Source organism: Bombina bombina, chromosome 3, assembly GCF_027579735.1.
Source record: "Bombina bombina isolate aBomBom1 chromosome 3, aBomBom1.pri, whole genome shotgun sequence".
Lineage (NCBI taxonomy): Eukaryota > Metazoa > Chordata > Amphibia > Anura > Bombinatoridae > Bombina > Bombina bombina.
The window spans coordinates 409026551-409044196 of NC_069501.1; the positions used below are offsets into that span (position 1 = coordinate 409026551).

At 42.2% G+C, this 17646-nt stretch overlaps 1 protein-coding gene across 1 annotated transcript in view; it reads right to left on the reverse strand.

Moving 5' to 3' along the window:
• MAPKAPK2 (MAPK activated protein kinase 2) overlaps positions 1–17646 on the reverse strand; it is a 228942-nt gene that overhangs the window by 72076 nt on the left and 139220 nt on the right. The window contains exons 2-3 of the mRNA XM_053706589.1: positions 13178–13317; positions 7547–7611 (exon numbers count right to left, since the gene is read on the reverse strand). Of these exons, the coding sequence (XP_053562564.1) occupies positions 7547–7611; positions 13178–13317 (205 nt within the window). The remainder of the gene's footprint in view (positions 1–7546; positions 7612–13177; positions 13318–17646) is intronic.

The window sequence follows — 17646 nt, forward strand, 5'->3', positions numbered from 1 at the left end:
TTTACATTAGGCATTTAGTAAATTTATATTCAAAAACCTACGTTTACTGTCCCTTTAAAAGTCACATACATTATAAATGAATAGTGAAAATGTAGCATTGATTTATCCTGGTTTTCACATAAATTACCACTGCAAATTTCTCTTTTGGGCTGAGTCTGCAGGGCATTTTTCACTTAAATAAGCTGCATGCTACCTGCTATGCAGTATTTGCTTAGATCAGTGCAGGAGTTAATTTACAAATGGCCTGTGATTCGTCTCCACAAAGTCAAACAGGGCAACATTTTTAAACTTTAAATGGGGTCTCTTTAGAACTCTATGAAATTAAGAAATGCTTGTGAATATTGCAAACATTATGTCATTTTGAAAATTAGCTACACATCAGTGTGCATTTCTTTTTTGTTAAAATATAAGCCTAAATAGATTAAGCGTAAGCCTGTTAAAGCTAATTGTCTGCAGGGACATTGTTTAGCAATAAAATAAAAAACTTTTTTATCCATAAATTAACAGGTGTTGCCATGTTGTAACCTTGGCGTTTCCAGGTTTAAAGGCCGGTTCTCTTCTGAGGCCACAGGGACAGAGTTACAAATGAACTACTGGAGCAAAAATCTAACAGTGTTTAATATCCCTTTAATGGAACATGAAAGTGTATTAAAAAAAGCTTTTGCTCCATATATAAAAAGTGTTCAAATCACAGCTGTGCTTCAATGCACGTTCCCCTGTATTGCTCTCATGTAGGAGAACAGGGGAAGATGCTACAAGCATGTGTGACAGCAGTGCTGTTTGACAGAGAAGGAAAAAACAGAATTTATGTTTACCTGATAAATTACTTTCTCCAACGGTGTGTCCGGTCCACGGCGTCATCCTTACTTGTGGGATATTCTCTTCCCCAACAGGAAATGGCAAAGAGCCCAGCAAAGCTGGTCACATGATCCCTCCTAGGCTCCGCCTACCCCAGTCATTCGACCGACGTTAAGGAGGAATATTTGCATAGGAGAAACCATATGGTACCGTGGTGACTGTAGTTAAAGAAAATAAATTATCAGACCTGATTAAAAAAACCAGGGCGGGCCGTGGACCGGACACACCGTTGGAGAAAGTAATTTATCAGGTAAACATAAATTCTGTTTTCTCCAACATAGGTGTGTCCGGTCCACGGCGTCATCCTTACTTGTGGGAACCAATACCAAAGCTTTAGGACACGGATGAAGGGAGGGAGCAAATCAGGTCACCTAAATGGAAGGCACCACGGCTTGCAAAACCTTTCTCCCAAAAATAGCCTCAGAAGAAGCAAAAGTATCAAACTTGTAAAATTTGGTAAAAGTGTGCAGTGAAGACCAAGTCGCTGCCCTACATATCTGATCAACAGAAGCCTCGTTCTTGAAGGCCCATGTGGAAGCCACAGCCCTAGTGGAATGAGCTGTGATTCTTTCGGGAGGCTGCCGTCCGGCAGTCTCGTAAGCCAATCTGATGATGCTTTTAATCCAAAAAGAGAGAGAGGTAGAAGTTGCTTTTTGACCTCTCCCTTTTACCAGAATAAACAACAAACAAGGAAGATGTTTGTCTAAAATCCTTTGTAGCATCTAAATAGAATTTTAGAGCGCGAACAACATCCAAATTGTGCAACAAACGTTCCTTCTTTGAAACTGGTTTCGGACACAGAGAAGGTACGATAATCTCCTGGTTAATGTTTTTGTTAGAAACAACTTTTGGAAGAAAACCAGGTTTAGTACGTAAAACCACCTTATCTGCATGGAACACCAGATAAGGAGGAGAACACTGCAGAGCAGATAATTCTGAAACTCTTCTAGCAGAAGAAATTGCAACTAAAAACAAAACTTTCCAAGATAATAACTTAATATCAACGGAATGCAAGGGTTCAAACGGAACCCCCTGAAGAACTGAAAGAACTAAATTGAGACTCCAAGGAGGAGTCAAAGGTTTGTAAACAGGCTTAATTCTAACCAGAGCCTGAACAAAGGCTTGAACATCTGGCACAGCGGCCAGCTTTTTGTGAAGTAACACAGACAAGGCAGAAATCTGTCCCTTCAGGGAACTTGCAGATAATCCTTTTTCCAATCCTTCTTGAAGGAAGGATAGAATCCTAGGAATCTTAACCTTGTCCCAAGGGAATCCTTTAGATTCACACCAACAGATATATTTTTTCCAAATTTTGTGGTAAATCTTTCTAGTTACAGGCTTTCTGGCCTGAACAAGAGTATCGATAACAGAATCTGAGAATCCTCGCTTCGATAAGATCAAGCGTTCAATCTCCAAGCAGTCAGCTGGAGTGAAACCAGATTCGGATGTTCGAACGGACCCTGAACAAGAAGGTCTCGTCTCAAAGGTAGCTTCCAAGGAGGAGCCGATGACATATTCACCAGATCTGCGTACCAAGTCCTGCGTGGCCACGCAGGAGCTATCAAGATCACCGACGCCCTCTCCTGATTGATCCTGGCTACCAGCCTGGGGATGAGAGGAAACGGCGGGAACACATAAGCTAGTTTGAAGGTCCAAGGTGCTACTAGTGCATCCACTAGAGCCGCCTTGGGATCCCTGGATCTGGACCCGTAGCAAGGAACTTTGAAGTTCTGACGAGAGGCCATCAGATCCATGTCTGGAATGCCCCACAGCTGAGTGACTTGGGCAAAGATTTCCGGATGGAGTTCCCACTCCCCCGGATGCAATGTCTGACGACTCAGAAAATCCGCTTCCCAATTTTCCACTCCTGGGATGTGGATAGCAGACAGGTGGCAGGAGTGAGACTCCGCCCATAGAATGATTTTGGTCACTTCTTCCATCGCCAGGGAACTCCTTGTTCCCCCCTGATGGTTGATGTACGCAACAGTTGTCATGTTGCCTGATTGAAACCGTATGAACTTGGCCCTCGCTAGCTGAGGCCAAGCCTTGAGAGCATTGAATATCGCTCTCAGTTCCAGAATATTTATCGGTAGAAGAGATTCTTCCCGAGACCAAAGACCCTGAGCTTTCAGGGATCCCCAGACCGCGCCCCAGCCCATCAGACTGGCGTCGGTCGTGACAATGACCCACTCTGGTCTGCGGAATGTCATCCCTCGTGACAGGTTGTCCAGGGACAGCCACCAACGGAGTGAGTCTCTGGTCCTCTGATTTACTTGTATCTTCGGAGACAAGTCTGTATAGTCCCCATTCCACTGACTGAGCATGCACAGTTGTAATGGTCTTAGATGAATGCGTGCAAAAGGAACTATGTCCATTGCCGCTACCATCAACCCGATCACTTCCATGCACTGAGCTATGGAAGGAAGAGGAACGGAATGGAGTATCCGACAAGAGTCTAGAAGTTTTGTTTTTCTGGCCTCTGTCAGAAAAATCCTCATTTCTAAGGAGTCTATTATTGTTCCCAAGAAGGGAACCCTTGTTGACGGAGATAGAGAACTCTTTTCCACGTTCACTTTCCATCCGTGAGATCTGAGAAAGGCCAGGACAATGTCCGTGTGAGCCTTTGCTTGAGGAAGGGACGACGCTTGAATCAGAATGTCGTCCAAGTAAGGTACTACAGCAATGCCCCTTGGTCTTAGCACAGCTAGAAGGGACCCTAGTACCTTTGTGAAAATCCTTGGAGCAGTGGCTAATCCGAAAGGAAGCGCCACGAACTGGTAATGTTTGTCCAGGAATGCGAACCTCAGGAACCGATGATGTTCCTTGTGGATAGGAATATGTAGATACGCATCCTTTAAATCCACCGTGGTCATGAATTGACCTTCCTGGATGGAAGGAAGAATAGTTCGAATGGTTTCCATCTTGAACGATGGAACCTTGAGAAACTTGTTTAAGATCTTGAGATCTAAGATTGGTCTGAACGTTCCCTCTTTTTTGGGAACTATAAACAGATTGGAGTAGAACCCCATCCCTTGTTCTCTTAATGGAACGGGATGAATCACTCCCATTTTTAACAGGTCTTCTACACAATGTAAGAATGCCTGTCTTTTTATGTGGTCTGAAGACAACTGAGACCTGTGGAACCTCCCCCTTGGGGGAAGCCCCTTGAATTCCAGAAGATAACCTTGGGAGACTATTTCTAGCGCCCAAGGATCCAGAACATCTCTTGCCCAAGCCTGAGCGAAGAGAGAGAGTCTGCCCCCCACCAGATCCGGTCCCGGATCGGGGGCCAACATTTCATGCTGTCTTGGTAGCAGTGGCAGGTTTCTTGGCCTGCTTTCCCTTGTTCCAGCCTTGCATTGGTCTCCAAGCTGGCTTGGCTTGAGAAGTATTACCCTCTTGCTTAGAGGACGTAGCACTTTGGGCTGGTCCGTTTCTACGAAAGGGACGAAAATTAGGTTTATTTTTTGCCTTGAAAGGCCGATCCTGAGGAAGGGCGTGGCCCTTACCCCCAGTGATATCCGAGATAATCTCTTTCAAGTCAGGGCCAAACAGCGTTTTCCCCTTGAAAGGAATGTTAAGTAGCTTGTTCTTGGAAGACGCATCAGCCGACCAAGATTTCAACCAAAGCGCTCTGCGCGCCACAATAGCAAACCCAGAATTCTTAGCCGCTAACCTAGCCAATTGCAAAGTGGCGTCTAGGGTGAAAGAATTAGCCAATTTGAGAGCATTGATTCTGTCCTTAATCTCCTCATAAGGAGGAGAATCACTGTCGACCGCCTTTATCAGCTCATCGAACCAGAAACATGCGGCTGTAGCGACAGGGACAATGCATGAAATTGGTTGTAGAAGGTAACCCTGCTGAACAAACATCTTTTTAAGCAAACCTAATTTTTTATCCATAGGATCTTTGAAAGCACAACTATCCTCTATGGGTATAGTGGTGCGTTTGTTTAAAGTGGAAACCGCTCCCTCGACCTTGGGGACTGTCTGCCATAAGTCCTTTCTGGGGTCGACCATAGGAAACAATTTTTTAAATATGGGGGGAGGGACGAAAGGAATACCGGGCCTTTCCCATTCTTTATTAACAACGTCCGCCACCCGCTTGGGTATAGGAAAAGCTTCTGGGAGCCCCGGCACCTCTAGGAACTTGTCCATTTTACATAGTTTCTCTGGGATGACCAACTTGTCACAATCATCCAGAGTGGATAATACCTCCTTAAGCAGAATGCGGAGATGTTCCAACTTAAATTTAAATGCAATCACATCAGGTTCAGCTTGTTGAGAAATGTTCCCTGAATCAGTAATTTCTCCCTCAGACAAAACCTCCCTGGCCCCATCAGACTGAGTTAGGGGCCCTTCAGAAATATTAATATCAGCGTCGTCATGCTCTTCAGTATCTAAAACAGAGCAGTCGCGCTTACGCTGATAAGTGTTCATTTTGGCTAAAATGTTTTTGACAGAATTATCCATTACAGCCGTTAATTGTTGCATAGTAAGGAGTATTGGCGCGCTAGATGTACTAGGGGCCTCCTGAGTGGGCAAGACTCGTGTAGACGAAGGAGGGAATGATGCAGTACCATGCTTACTCCCCTCACTTGAGGAATCATCTTGGGCATCATTGTCATTGTCACATAAATCACATTTATTTAAATGAATAGGAATTCTGGCTTCCCCACATTCAGAACACAGTCTATCTGGTAGTTCAGACATGTTAAACAGGCATAAACTTGATAACAAGTACAAAAAACGTTTTAAAATAAAACCGTTACTGTCACTTTAAATTTTAAACTGAACACACTTTATTACTGCAAATGCGAAAAAACATGAAGGAATTGTTCAAAATTTACCAAATTTTCACCACAGTGTCTTAAAGCCTTAAAAGTATTGCACACCAAATTTGGAAGCTTTAACCCTTAAAATAACGGAACCGGAGCAGTTTTGAACTTTAACCCCTTTACAGTCCCTGGTATCTGCTTTGCTGAGACCCAACCAAGCCCCAAGGGGAATACGATACCAAATGACGCCTTCAGAAAGTCTTTTCTAAGTATCAAAGCTCCTCTCACATGCGACTGCATGCCATGCCTCTCAAAAACAAGTGCGCAACACCGGCGCGAAAATGAGGCTCTGCCTATGCTTTGGGAAAGCCCCTAAAGAATAAGGTGTCTAAAACAGTGCCTGCCGATATTATTATATCAAAATACCCAGATAAAATGATTCCTCAAGGCTAAATATGTGTTAATAATCAATCGATTTAGCCCAAAAAAAGTCTACAGTCTTAATAAGCCCTTTTTGAAGCCCTTATTTACAATCGTAATAAACATGGCTTACCGGATCCCAGAGGGAAAATTACAGCTTCCAGCATTACATCGTCTTGTTAGAATGTGTCATACCTCAAGCAGCAAGAGACTGCTCACTGTTCCCCCAACTGAAGTTAATTGCTCTCAACAGTCCTGTGTGGAACAGCCATGGATTTTAGTGACGGTTGCTAAAATCATTTTCCTCATACAAACAGAAATCTTCATCTCTTTTCTGTTTCTGAGTAAATAGTACATACCAGCACTATTTCAAAATAACAAACTCTTGATTGAATAATAAAAACTACAGTTAAACACTAAAAAACTCTAAGCCATCTCCGTGGAGATGTTGCCTGTACAACGGCAAAGAGAATGACTGGGGTAGGCGGAGCCTAGGAGGGATCATGTGACCAGCTTTGCTGGGCTCTTTGCCATTTCCTGTTGGGGAAGAGAATATCCCACAAGTAAGGATGACGCCGTGGACCGGACACACCTATGTTGGAGAAAACTTCTGTTTATTGTTCCTTTAATTTAAAAAAAAAAAAAAAAAGTGGAGCTTGTTTTACTTTTTTTTTTATGACTAGGGACATAGTTCAGATAGAGCATGCAATTTTAAGCAACTTTCTAAATTTACTCCTAGTATAATTTTTCCTTCGTTCTCTTGGGAGTCGGCCCAATTTTGGATCAGCACCTGGGTAGCGCTTGCCGATTGGTGTCTAAATGTAGCCACTAATCCGCAAGCGCTACCCTGGGTGCTGAACCAAAATTGGCCGGCTCCTAAGCTTACAGGATACAATTAGAAAGTTGCTTAAAATTGCATGCTCTATCTGAATAATGAAAGTTTAATTTTCACTAGACTATCCCTTTAAGCAACTTTTTAATTTACTCCTATTAATTTTTTCTTTGTTCTCTTGCTATCTTTATTTTAAAAAGCAGGAATGTAAGCATAGGAGCCAGCCCATGTTTGGTTCAGCACCTGGGTAGTGCCGTCTGATTGGTGTCTAAATGTAGCCACCAATCAGCAAGCGCTACCCAGGTGCTGAACCAAAAATGGGCAGGCTCCTATGCTTACATTCCTGCTTTTCAAATAAAGATAGCAAGAGAACAAACAAAATGTTATAATAGGAGTACATTAGAAAGTTGCTTAAAATGCAAGCTCTATCTGAATCATGAAAGAAACAAATGTGGGTTTTGTGTCCCTTTAATAATAAAATTGTTTGCTCATTTTATATTACAGAAGTCGTTGTCATATCTAAACTTACAAGCTCGTGTTTTTATAAATGAGCAATCTAACCACATTTTTTTTTTTTTTTTTAAAGAATTAGACAAAATTTGTTCATACCAGGAAAATTGCATACATGCTTGTATATCAGGGATTATGTGATCCATACCTCTCTCTGTAAATGCCTGGTCCCCTCTGTCTTGGATTCTGCTGAAGAGTTCACCACCATCAAGGCTAAAAGAAACAAAAAGAAAAGAAAAAATAAGCATCAAAGTAACGGTAAATCATTGCGTTTTTGAAACGCTAGGATTTACCAGTGGAACAAATAGAGGGGATTTTCAGCCATTAAGTAATCTCCCACTGCAGAATGCTATTTTTCAGTCCCCTTTATTTGTTAAACTGGTAAACCCCATTATCACTTTAAACCAGAATGTATAACTTATTTTTATTTGGTGAAAGATCCCAAAAAAAGAAAAATAACGTAAAAATAAGAGAAGATGAAAAGCGTGTTGGGTTATTTGAGATCCTGTACAATGTGCTTAAAGGGACAGTATCACCAATTTTCATATAACTGCATGTAATAGACGCTACTATAAAGAAGAATTTGCAGCTATACTGATCTAAAAATCAAGTATAAAACCTTTTAAAAACTTACTCCCAGTAAGCTCCCAGTTTAACACTGTCGATGAGGTTAGGATGGGACACCCCCTCCCCTGCATTTTAAGAGACAGATTATTTAAACAGGAGCCGCAGGAATCTTATTAAAAGATAAGCAAAACACTACATTTTTACATAAACACCCCCAAGTGGAATATGAATCCTCTACAAAAAAACATGCATGCAAAGAAAAAACAAAAATTATGCTTACCTGATAATTTTCTTTTCTTCAGATGGAAAGAGTCCACAGCTGCATTCATTACTTTTGGGAAATAAGAACCTGGCCACCAGGAGGCGGCAAAGACAACCCAGCCAAAGGCTTAAATACTCCTCCCACTTCCCTCATCCCCCAGTCATTCTGCCGAGGAACAAGGAACAGTAGAAGAAATAACAGGGTGAAAGGTGCCAGAAGAATAAAATAAGGACGCCCCACATAAAATTACGGGTGGGGAGCTGTGGACTCTTTCCATCAGAAGAAAAGAAAATTATCAGGTAAGCATAATTTATGTCTTTCTTCTTAAATGGAAAGAGTCTACAGCTGCATTCATTACTTCTGGGAAAACAATACCTAAGCTATAGAGGACACAATGTCAAAACGGGAGGGTACAATAGGCGGCCCATTCTGAGGGCACCAAGCCAGAAAAACCCAACCCATTCCAAACCCCGCTTCTTCAGAGCCGGGCAGAAAAATAAGAGTGAAAAAAACCCCAAGGACACAGACTCATAGACAGTCCAAAAGCCCGACCAGAGATCTCAAGCAGACTCACTGAACCAACACTCCTCCAAAAAGGACCATTGCCCCGTAGGCAGTGCCACACTCCTTGTACTAATACAAACACCTAAATCCTCAAAAAGAAGTTAAGGATAAGGGAGCCAACAGTATACCCAAAAGGTATAAAGATCGTTTAAAGGAACAATCTCCTGTAAACAAGATGAGCCCAAAAATCGTACAGAAGTATCGAAAATGACAGCTGAAAACCAAGTACTCGACATCGGAACTCAGAAAAAACTGAGTAATGAAGATACAGTAGGAAACCCAGTGAAAAATTCCTGAGTCCAGAAACTCACCGTCCTTGGTAAAAATCTGAGACATCCGCAAGTTAAACTGTCAACAAGGCAAATACCAAATTGGCCACCCTCCCAGACAGGGGGCACCCACCAGGTAAACTAAGGCGCCGGACTAACCAAAAGTCCACTGGCCCCCTAAAGACCTGCAGACGAACAACAGGTCTCAGATCGTACCCCCAGCCGGACCAGCCCAAGCAACGGCAGATCTGAAGCAGGGGAACAAGGTAACCCAAGACCGACCCACAACATGGGAAAGTAGACACAGCTACTCTAATTTAGAGATACTCGAGAAGGCACGAGATCCAACCAACTAAAGTCTCAACATAGGGCCATAGCCCAGTTAGGAAAGAACAACGGAAGTCGACCATTGTCCGAAACGAAGAAAAAACATCCAGTTCAACCTCCCACAAAGGAACTACACCTTCGAAGAGAGGAGAGAAAGAGAGATAGGGAACCCCCAGAAATGAGAACATCGAAAGACACCCGCCCAAGGAACAGGAATGTAAAGGAAGAAACTGGGAGAAAACAAGGTCACTCCACTGGAGATTACAGAAGAGTCCCTCAGTGAAAAAATACCATTGAGTCAGCGCGCCTATCAGGCGCAGAAATAAAACCTTGCCACAGCAACCATCCCCCTGTTAGGCCGGAACTGCCACCGACAAGGGACAAGAGGCGGCTGACCCCAGGGTACCGCATCTACCCGGCTCCTAGAAAAGCTGGCCCAAAGAAACAGCCAGAAGGACGAAGGCCGAGGAACCCGGAACGCTGAAACTCCCAGGTCCGACCTAAGATCTTACATCCGGTAGCATCCCATGGCAGGATCCAAAGGAAAAAGCCGAGAACAACTCCTCGACAACCGGAAGATCAGGATAAGCCCCCCGGGTCCCAAAAAAGTTTAAACTAAACCATCATGCAGCAACATGATCCCTGGTCCAAGAGGCCGACAGACCTCCTCCCAGGGAACATCCGGACGAAGCCGGATAACAAGAGCTCAAGTCCCATTCAAAGGGAAGAGACCCCCCTCACAGAGGACCAATGCTCTAAAAGTAGCAAAGGACGTCTAAAGTCGCCAGAGTAAATGGTAAACCAAGTGACATGAACACGAATGTGCGTGAACAGCGCGGCTAATCCCCTACCAGGGAATCAAGCGCCACCTTGTAAAACCACCCGAAGGAAGTAAGGCTGAACATACCTCACCGTGGATCGAAACTGTAACCAGCCAGGTTACCACAATGCAGAGCACCTTCAGAGTATAGCATTCTGATCTAGCCTTCCAGCTAGTCACAAACCCCAGAAACGAGGGGACAGTGAGGACAAGTTACCCACAGAACACTGCAGACCTCTACACCCCTCAGGAGAAACCAGAGGGCAGAATACGTGTCAACCATATACAGAGGTAACAGTTCAAATGCATTTGTCTCTGTATTTTACCTGAGGGTATGTACCCTCCAACACACTGTTTGTAATTTTTCTTTTGGATTGCTTAGCCATTAAATTCACTTTCTAGCAGATGATCCGTGCTTCTCATTTTTCCGGCAGAATACATGGTTGTGGGTGCCACTTGAGTAGCAATCCCTAAACCACATGAGAAGAGTCATTAGGACCTCTAGAACCTACACAGAAAATAAAACATTTCCAGCACCAGGGACAACCCCGAAACAGAGTTACCAGACTACACTGTCAGATGTCCTGAAGAGGAACAAAATAACTCCCGAAGGGAATCCAGATCCCCGAAGGTGACCCGTCCCCAAGGAGAAACAGAGATAAAAGGACAAATTCCAAAGCCTCCAAAAGACTAAAAACCACCCTGACTGGCAGACAAAAAAGTGCTAGGGCCTCTATCCTTCGGGACCACAAAGGAAGTAATACTCCAGCTCCCCAAAAGCGGGAACCACGGAGAGAGACGCAGTAATTTCTCTGACCCAGTCACCCGAGAGACGGCTAAAAAAAAAAACGAAAAACACTCCCAAGAACCACTCAGACCCGAAAGTCCTGGTAAAAGCTTAACTAGAAGCAAAATAACACAACAGTATTGTGAGAAATCGGCGCCCCTACCAGACCAGCTAGGCCGATGGACGCCACGTGTCTGAAAAATTCACGTGACAGAAGAACTGAATCCAAGCAGGGCCAGCCCGCAACAGGGTTACAACTTCCAAGCAGACTAATTCTACTCTCAGAGAGAGGAAGAAATGGAACCAACGTGTTGCTATAACAACTTCATTAGAAGCAAAACAACGAGCCTCGATCCCAGAAAAAAAAGAAGTTCCCACAGGAACTATTATAAGGAAAACAAAAAAATCATCCTACCCGATAAAAATAAACAGGCAACCCGAAGGTTAACCCCAAAAAATGAACAGAAAGCACGCAGGACCAGCCTAACGGAAAACCTGTTATAAAAAAAAAACTGGGAAGGATCTCGATAACAAGATTCAGAGGAGATTACACCATCCCCCCATGTCTAACAAGGTTGTGTCATTCGAAGAAAGAGCTACCGAGTCCCATAGCCAAGAAGGGTAGAGTCCCCCGCAACCCGAAAACGTGTCTGAGGAAGACACTAAGGTGAGCCCACCTGTAACAAAACACACAGCACTCTGGAAAAGTTACTCCCTCAGGGAGCTGCATATGTCCTCCCAGGGTCGAGAGACCGGGACAATCGGGCACGAGCACAATCACAAACAATCATCCAGACTTTGTAGGCGAGCCAGCATCAAAAGAATGTAGAAACGAAAACACGATACCACCTCCAGGGGAAACAGGCTCCCTTTCGATGAGGGAAAGACATAACTTGGGTTACCCGCATGTGTAGTAGTAGAAGGGAGTGATAGGGAACTCGCCTCACGGAGGACAGGGCCCCCCCCCCCCGAAGCAGAAGGCTCAGCAGTCCCTTGAATCCCCGAGCACGAGCAACAAGGCGCTCTAGAACGGCCTGAGGAACATAACTGATGGACCTGTGTTCAAGGGTCCGATTCCCACTCATCACAGGACGAGGAGTCTAAACCAGAAAGATGACCCGATTCAACATTGGTATCCTCCATAGTTGGATACCTAAGAGTGAACTATAAAAAAAAAAATGTAAAACGGCACCTGAAACCCCCAATGGCTGGGGCACTCACCACCTCCTGATAACCAGACAGCAGCGGACTAATACTCAGACGCCAAACAGATAGGAATGCGGAAATGGGAGACACAGACGTAAAACGCCCGGTCACAAGGTGAACCGTACAGTCCAAAAAAAGTGCGCCTAACCGTAAGGTCGCATCACTTCGAAAGCCTATATGTTCCAAGCCAAGAGCCAGAAAAACACTACACATAAGCAGGTTGAATCACATAATAAAAACATGATTAAACCCCCCCTGTTCAATAATCCCCCTCAGGAGATATTAACCCTTGATTCCATGATACTAGAAGGAGTCCCACTGAGACCCTGAATTTTATCCTAGCAAATGCGTTCCAGTGCAATCAGAGAAGGTAAATGAAACAATCTTACCGGAATCCACGCCGTGGAACAGAAACACGGCCCTTCAAGTGTGAAGAATAGTAGCATCGCCTCCGCCATGGACTTGAGAGAAGACAGCAGGTAGCGAAGCGAAGTTAGACAACGCCAAGTGCTAAAGGAGCTGTGAATACGAGTCGGGATGGTGTCGCAGGGGAAACTCCCACTGCATCTCCGGACTCTAACTTTAGCCCAGGCCCTCACACAAGAGACTGACAGGACTACTTAAAACTCCCGTCTCTTGTCGAATGGGTAGAACCCTCCATAAGAAACAAAATATAAAAAAAAATAAAAGTAAAAAGAAAAAACTGATACTTCTCTGCCAACCTTCTGGGACGAAAGGCAAAAAATGACTGGGGGATGAGGGAAGTGGGAGGAGTATTTAAGCTTTTGGCTGGGGAGTCTTTGCCTCCTGCTGGTGGCCAAGTTCCTATTTCCCAAAAGTAATGAATGCAGCTGTGGACTCTTTCCATTTAAGAAGAAAATCTAGTGTAAAATGTCCCTTTAACAACAAAACTGATTTGTTTAAATTTTTGAGGCTCATTGTCCCTATCCTACTAAATAATAGTCCCATTAACTCACCATTCCATTATTATAAGGAGGCACTTCCGGGACTGGTAGAGATTCTCATAGACATCTATTATCTTTACGATATGCGAGCACTGAGAGGCCCGCCAGTGCAACTCCACCTCCCTGCGTGCCTTCGGACAGTCCTGTAACATCTGCAACAGAGATCAGAAAAAAAAGGTCACCCTGGTGTTAGAAGAACAAAGCGCACATGCAACACCAACAAAGAGATCAAATTGAATGATGTTTTTTCCTCTGGAACTCTAAAAATGGTAGAGGACGCAAACACAATTTATATTGCATGCAAGCAAGCAGGTTTTAAGTGGATTAAAACAAAGACAGTGCTTTACCAAACAATAGAAATCCTGCCTCTAACATTCAGTACTATTTAATCAACTGTTCTGCTCTTCAGTTTAAAGTATAAGCTAACGTGGCAGGATAATTGTATTTCTAAGGGAGCTGCATTAAAGACATTTTAATGTAATTAAAAAAATTGTTACATTTTATTTTTAACCCTTTGATGCCTCGGACGTACCCTGTATGTTGTGTGTCCTGAAAGGGACAGTCTAGACAAAATTTAACTTTCATATTTCAGATAGAATATGCCATTTTAAACAACTTTCCAATTTACTTTTATTATCAAATTTGCTTTGTTCTCTTGGCATTCCTTGTTAAAATATAAATCTAGGTAAGCTCAAACTCATTTTTAATCCTTGAAGGACGCCACTTATCTCAGTGCATTTTGACAGGGTTTTATTTTTATAGCTAGACAGCGCTAGTTCATGTGTGCCATAGATAACATTGTGCTCACTCCCCTGGAGTTTACTAGAAGTCAGCACTGATTGGGTAAAATGCATGTCTGTAATAAAAAAAAAGGGGGCAGTCTGCAGAGGCTTAGATACAAGGTAATCACATAGGTAAAAAGTATATTAATATAATTGTGTTGGTTATGCAAAACACAATTTTTAAACAATAGACATTCATTCTGGAGTAGACTGTCCCTTTAAGAGGTTTTTAGCGCTGTAATAACAAGAGTTTCGTTGAAAGCAGCAAGACGCAGTATTACATCATATGCAGACAGAGAAGCAGAGTAGCTCCTTTTAGCCCAATTGTGATTTTCACAGAGGAGAATTTTCCTTAAAAAGGGACACTCAAACTCATTTTCAGATTGATGAGGAATCAAACAGTAAAGTGGCTACTAGCCAATCAGAAGGGTGCCTAGCATCTATGGGATTTTAATCTGAGGTTGCCTAGCTGTAAAACTCTGCTATCCATCAGCCTCTCGTATCCCTTCACACACTTCCATGATAGACAGGGAGGGAGCTTGCTTGCCTTACTGCTTCAAAGGGTCATAAAAGTACTATAAGAAACTGATTGGGTGGGTAAAAATCACCTTCAGGCTTTAGAAGTTAGATAGGGGGTTTAAAAATTCCAGGAGATTATAGTTTCAACCCCTCATCCTTTTTTTTTCCCCCAATAAAAACTTATTTAAAAAATACAATATTAAAAAAAAAGTTTTCATAAGCAGTGCTAAGTGTTAAAAACAGACAAGAAAAGGCTATCTGCCAGCGTTTCATTAATGTTTTTGGCAAACAAAAAAACTTAGTTATAATGGCCAAAACAGAAGCAAGCAATGTCATTTGTAGCAAGCCCTCTAAATGGTAATAAAGTGCCTGCTAAGCAAAAACGCCAACCACTAAATTAGAAACACTATCTGAATTTGCCAAAAAAAGAAAACTGGAGCAGTTAAAAAAAAAAAATGGAATTGAATTTGGAAATGAAACTATATCTGATGAGCTGTCAGACATTCAGCTTGTGTGTTTACTGCAGACTATTAATTCAGTTCAATAATTATGTGGTTAAAGGGACAGTAAAAGTACAGAATAATGTTCTATAATTCTGCATAGTGCAAAATTATATAACATTATCTTAGCGGTAGCTTTATAAATTAAAAGCATTGCAAGATTTTTCTAGTGTAAAGTTGGACTCCACTCCAGGCTCTACTGAGCGGGTCTTTGATTTCCAAAGCGCTTTGTGGCCTTGATGGCTGATCACAGCACACCCAATCGCACCATTGGACTGAATGTAGTTTGCACCCGCTACTAGACCAGAGCAGGGGCGAGCTACATTCAATCCAATGGTGTGATCGGGCGTGCTGTGATCAGCCAGCAAGGCCGCAAAGCTCTTTGGAAATCCAAGACCCGCTCAGTAGAGCCTGGAGTGGAGTCCAACTTTACACTAAATAAAACTGGCAATGCTTTTAATTTATGAAGTTACTGCTAAGATAATGTTATATAATTCTGCACTATGTGCAGAATTATATAACATTATTCTGTAAGTTTACCGTCCCTTTAACTGTGAGCTTCATTATAAGGGTGAGCTTCATTATAAGAGTGAGCTTCATTATAAGGGTGAGCTTCATTATAAGGGTGAGCCTCATTATAAGGGTGAGCCTCATTATAAGGGTGAGCCTCATTATAAGGGTGAGCTTCATTATAAGGGTGAGCTTCATTATAAGGGTGAGCTTCATTATAAGGGTGAGCTTCATTATAAGGGTGAGCTTCATTATAAGGGTGAGCTTCATTATAAGGGTGAGCTTCATTAAGGGTGAGCTTCATTATAAGGGTGAGCTTCATTATAAGGGTGAGCTTCATTATAAGGGTGAGCTTCATTATAAGGGTGAGCTTCATTATAAGGGTGAGCTTCATTATAAGGGTGAGCTTCATTATAAGGGTGAGCTTCATTATAAGGGTGAGCCTCATTATAAGGGTGAGCTTCATTATAAGGGTGAGCTTCATTATAAGGGTGAGCTTCATTAACTGTGAGCTTCATTATAAGGGTGAGCTTCATTAACTGTGAGCTTCATTATAAGGGTGAGCTTCATTAACTGTGAGCTTCATTAACTGTGAGCTTCATTATAAGGGATTTGATAATCAAAAATCATCTTTTGCGATTCAGCCAGAGCATACAATTTTTAAAAAAAGTTTCCTATTTACTTCCATTACCAAATTTGCTCAGTTCCCCTGATATTCTGTATTGAAGAGATACATAGATAGGCATTTGGAGCATTACATATCGGGAAATAGTGCTGCTATATAGTGGTCTTACAAATAGATAACATTCTTGCTCAACTGCTGCCATATAGTGTTCCTAAAGGGAAGGTCAATTTTGATGAATTAGTGCCCGGTTTTTAATAATCCTATTAAAAACAAGGGCACTTTAATTTATCAAAATTGACATTTCACTCCTTTTCTTCAAAAACATACCTTTTAATCCCGACAATCGCTGCAGCGCTTTCTCCGCCTGTTGCAAGCCCTCTTCGTGGGTCCAAAATGACGAATACGGCTTTCTCCAATCACAGCGTTGCATCAGACCATGATCCACCCGGGGGAAAAGCCGGATTCGCCATTTCTGACGTAAGAAGAGGCTCCTGACGGCCGGGGGAATCGCTAGAGCGGCTTTCAGGATTAAAAAAGGTAAGTTTTTGAAGAAACAGAGTAAAATGTCAATTTTGATGAATTAAAGTGCCCTTGTTTTCAATAGGTTTATTAAAAACCGGGCACTAATTCATCCAAATTGACCTTCACTTAAAGCTTATGTCCCTGCTTTTCAACAAAAGATACCAACAGAATAAAGAAAAATTGATAATAGAAGTAAATTACAAAGTTGTTTAAAATTGCATGCTCTATCAGAATCATAAACAACATTTTGGGTTACATATTCCTTTTAACCACTTAGTGACCAGACCACTTTTCAATTTGTTGACCATCTGGGACCAAGGCAATTTTTGCATTTCTGCGATGTTTGTGTTTAACTGTAATTTTCCTCTTACTCATTTACTGTACCCACACATATTATATACCGTTTTTCTCACCATTAAATGGAGTTTCTAAAGATACCATTATTTTTATCATAGCTTATAATTTACTATAAAAAAAATAAAATATGAGGAAAAAAATGGAAAACAAAACGCACTTTCTAACTTTGAGCCCCAAAATCACTTCTAAACACATCTACAACCACCATAAAATACCAATGCTAAACAGTTTCTACATTTTAATAAAAAGTTGAAAGGAAACCAATGGCACTACTAAATTAAGAGACCTATTTACCTACTAATTCGCAACTTGTTTGGCAGGGTGCGGGTGCTGTGTATATTGACTTAATTGCAACAAGGGAGAGAAAGTATACACTTATAGCACTCCTAGGTCTCAGGATGAATAGAATCTAAATCAGTATCACAAATTATTCCCTAGGGAATAAATAGATATGGAAGAAAACAGGTAGGATAGAAATACTAAAATATAACTTTTATTGGGTTAAATTAAAATAGGAATAACACTTAAAACCACACTTAGGTAGTTTAAGGCCTTTTTAGCCCCCAGAGAACCCAACACACCTATACATGGGTGGTATCACTGTACTCAGGAGATGTTGTTGAACACATATTGAGGTGTTTTTTGGCAGTAACACATAACAGGAAC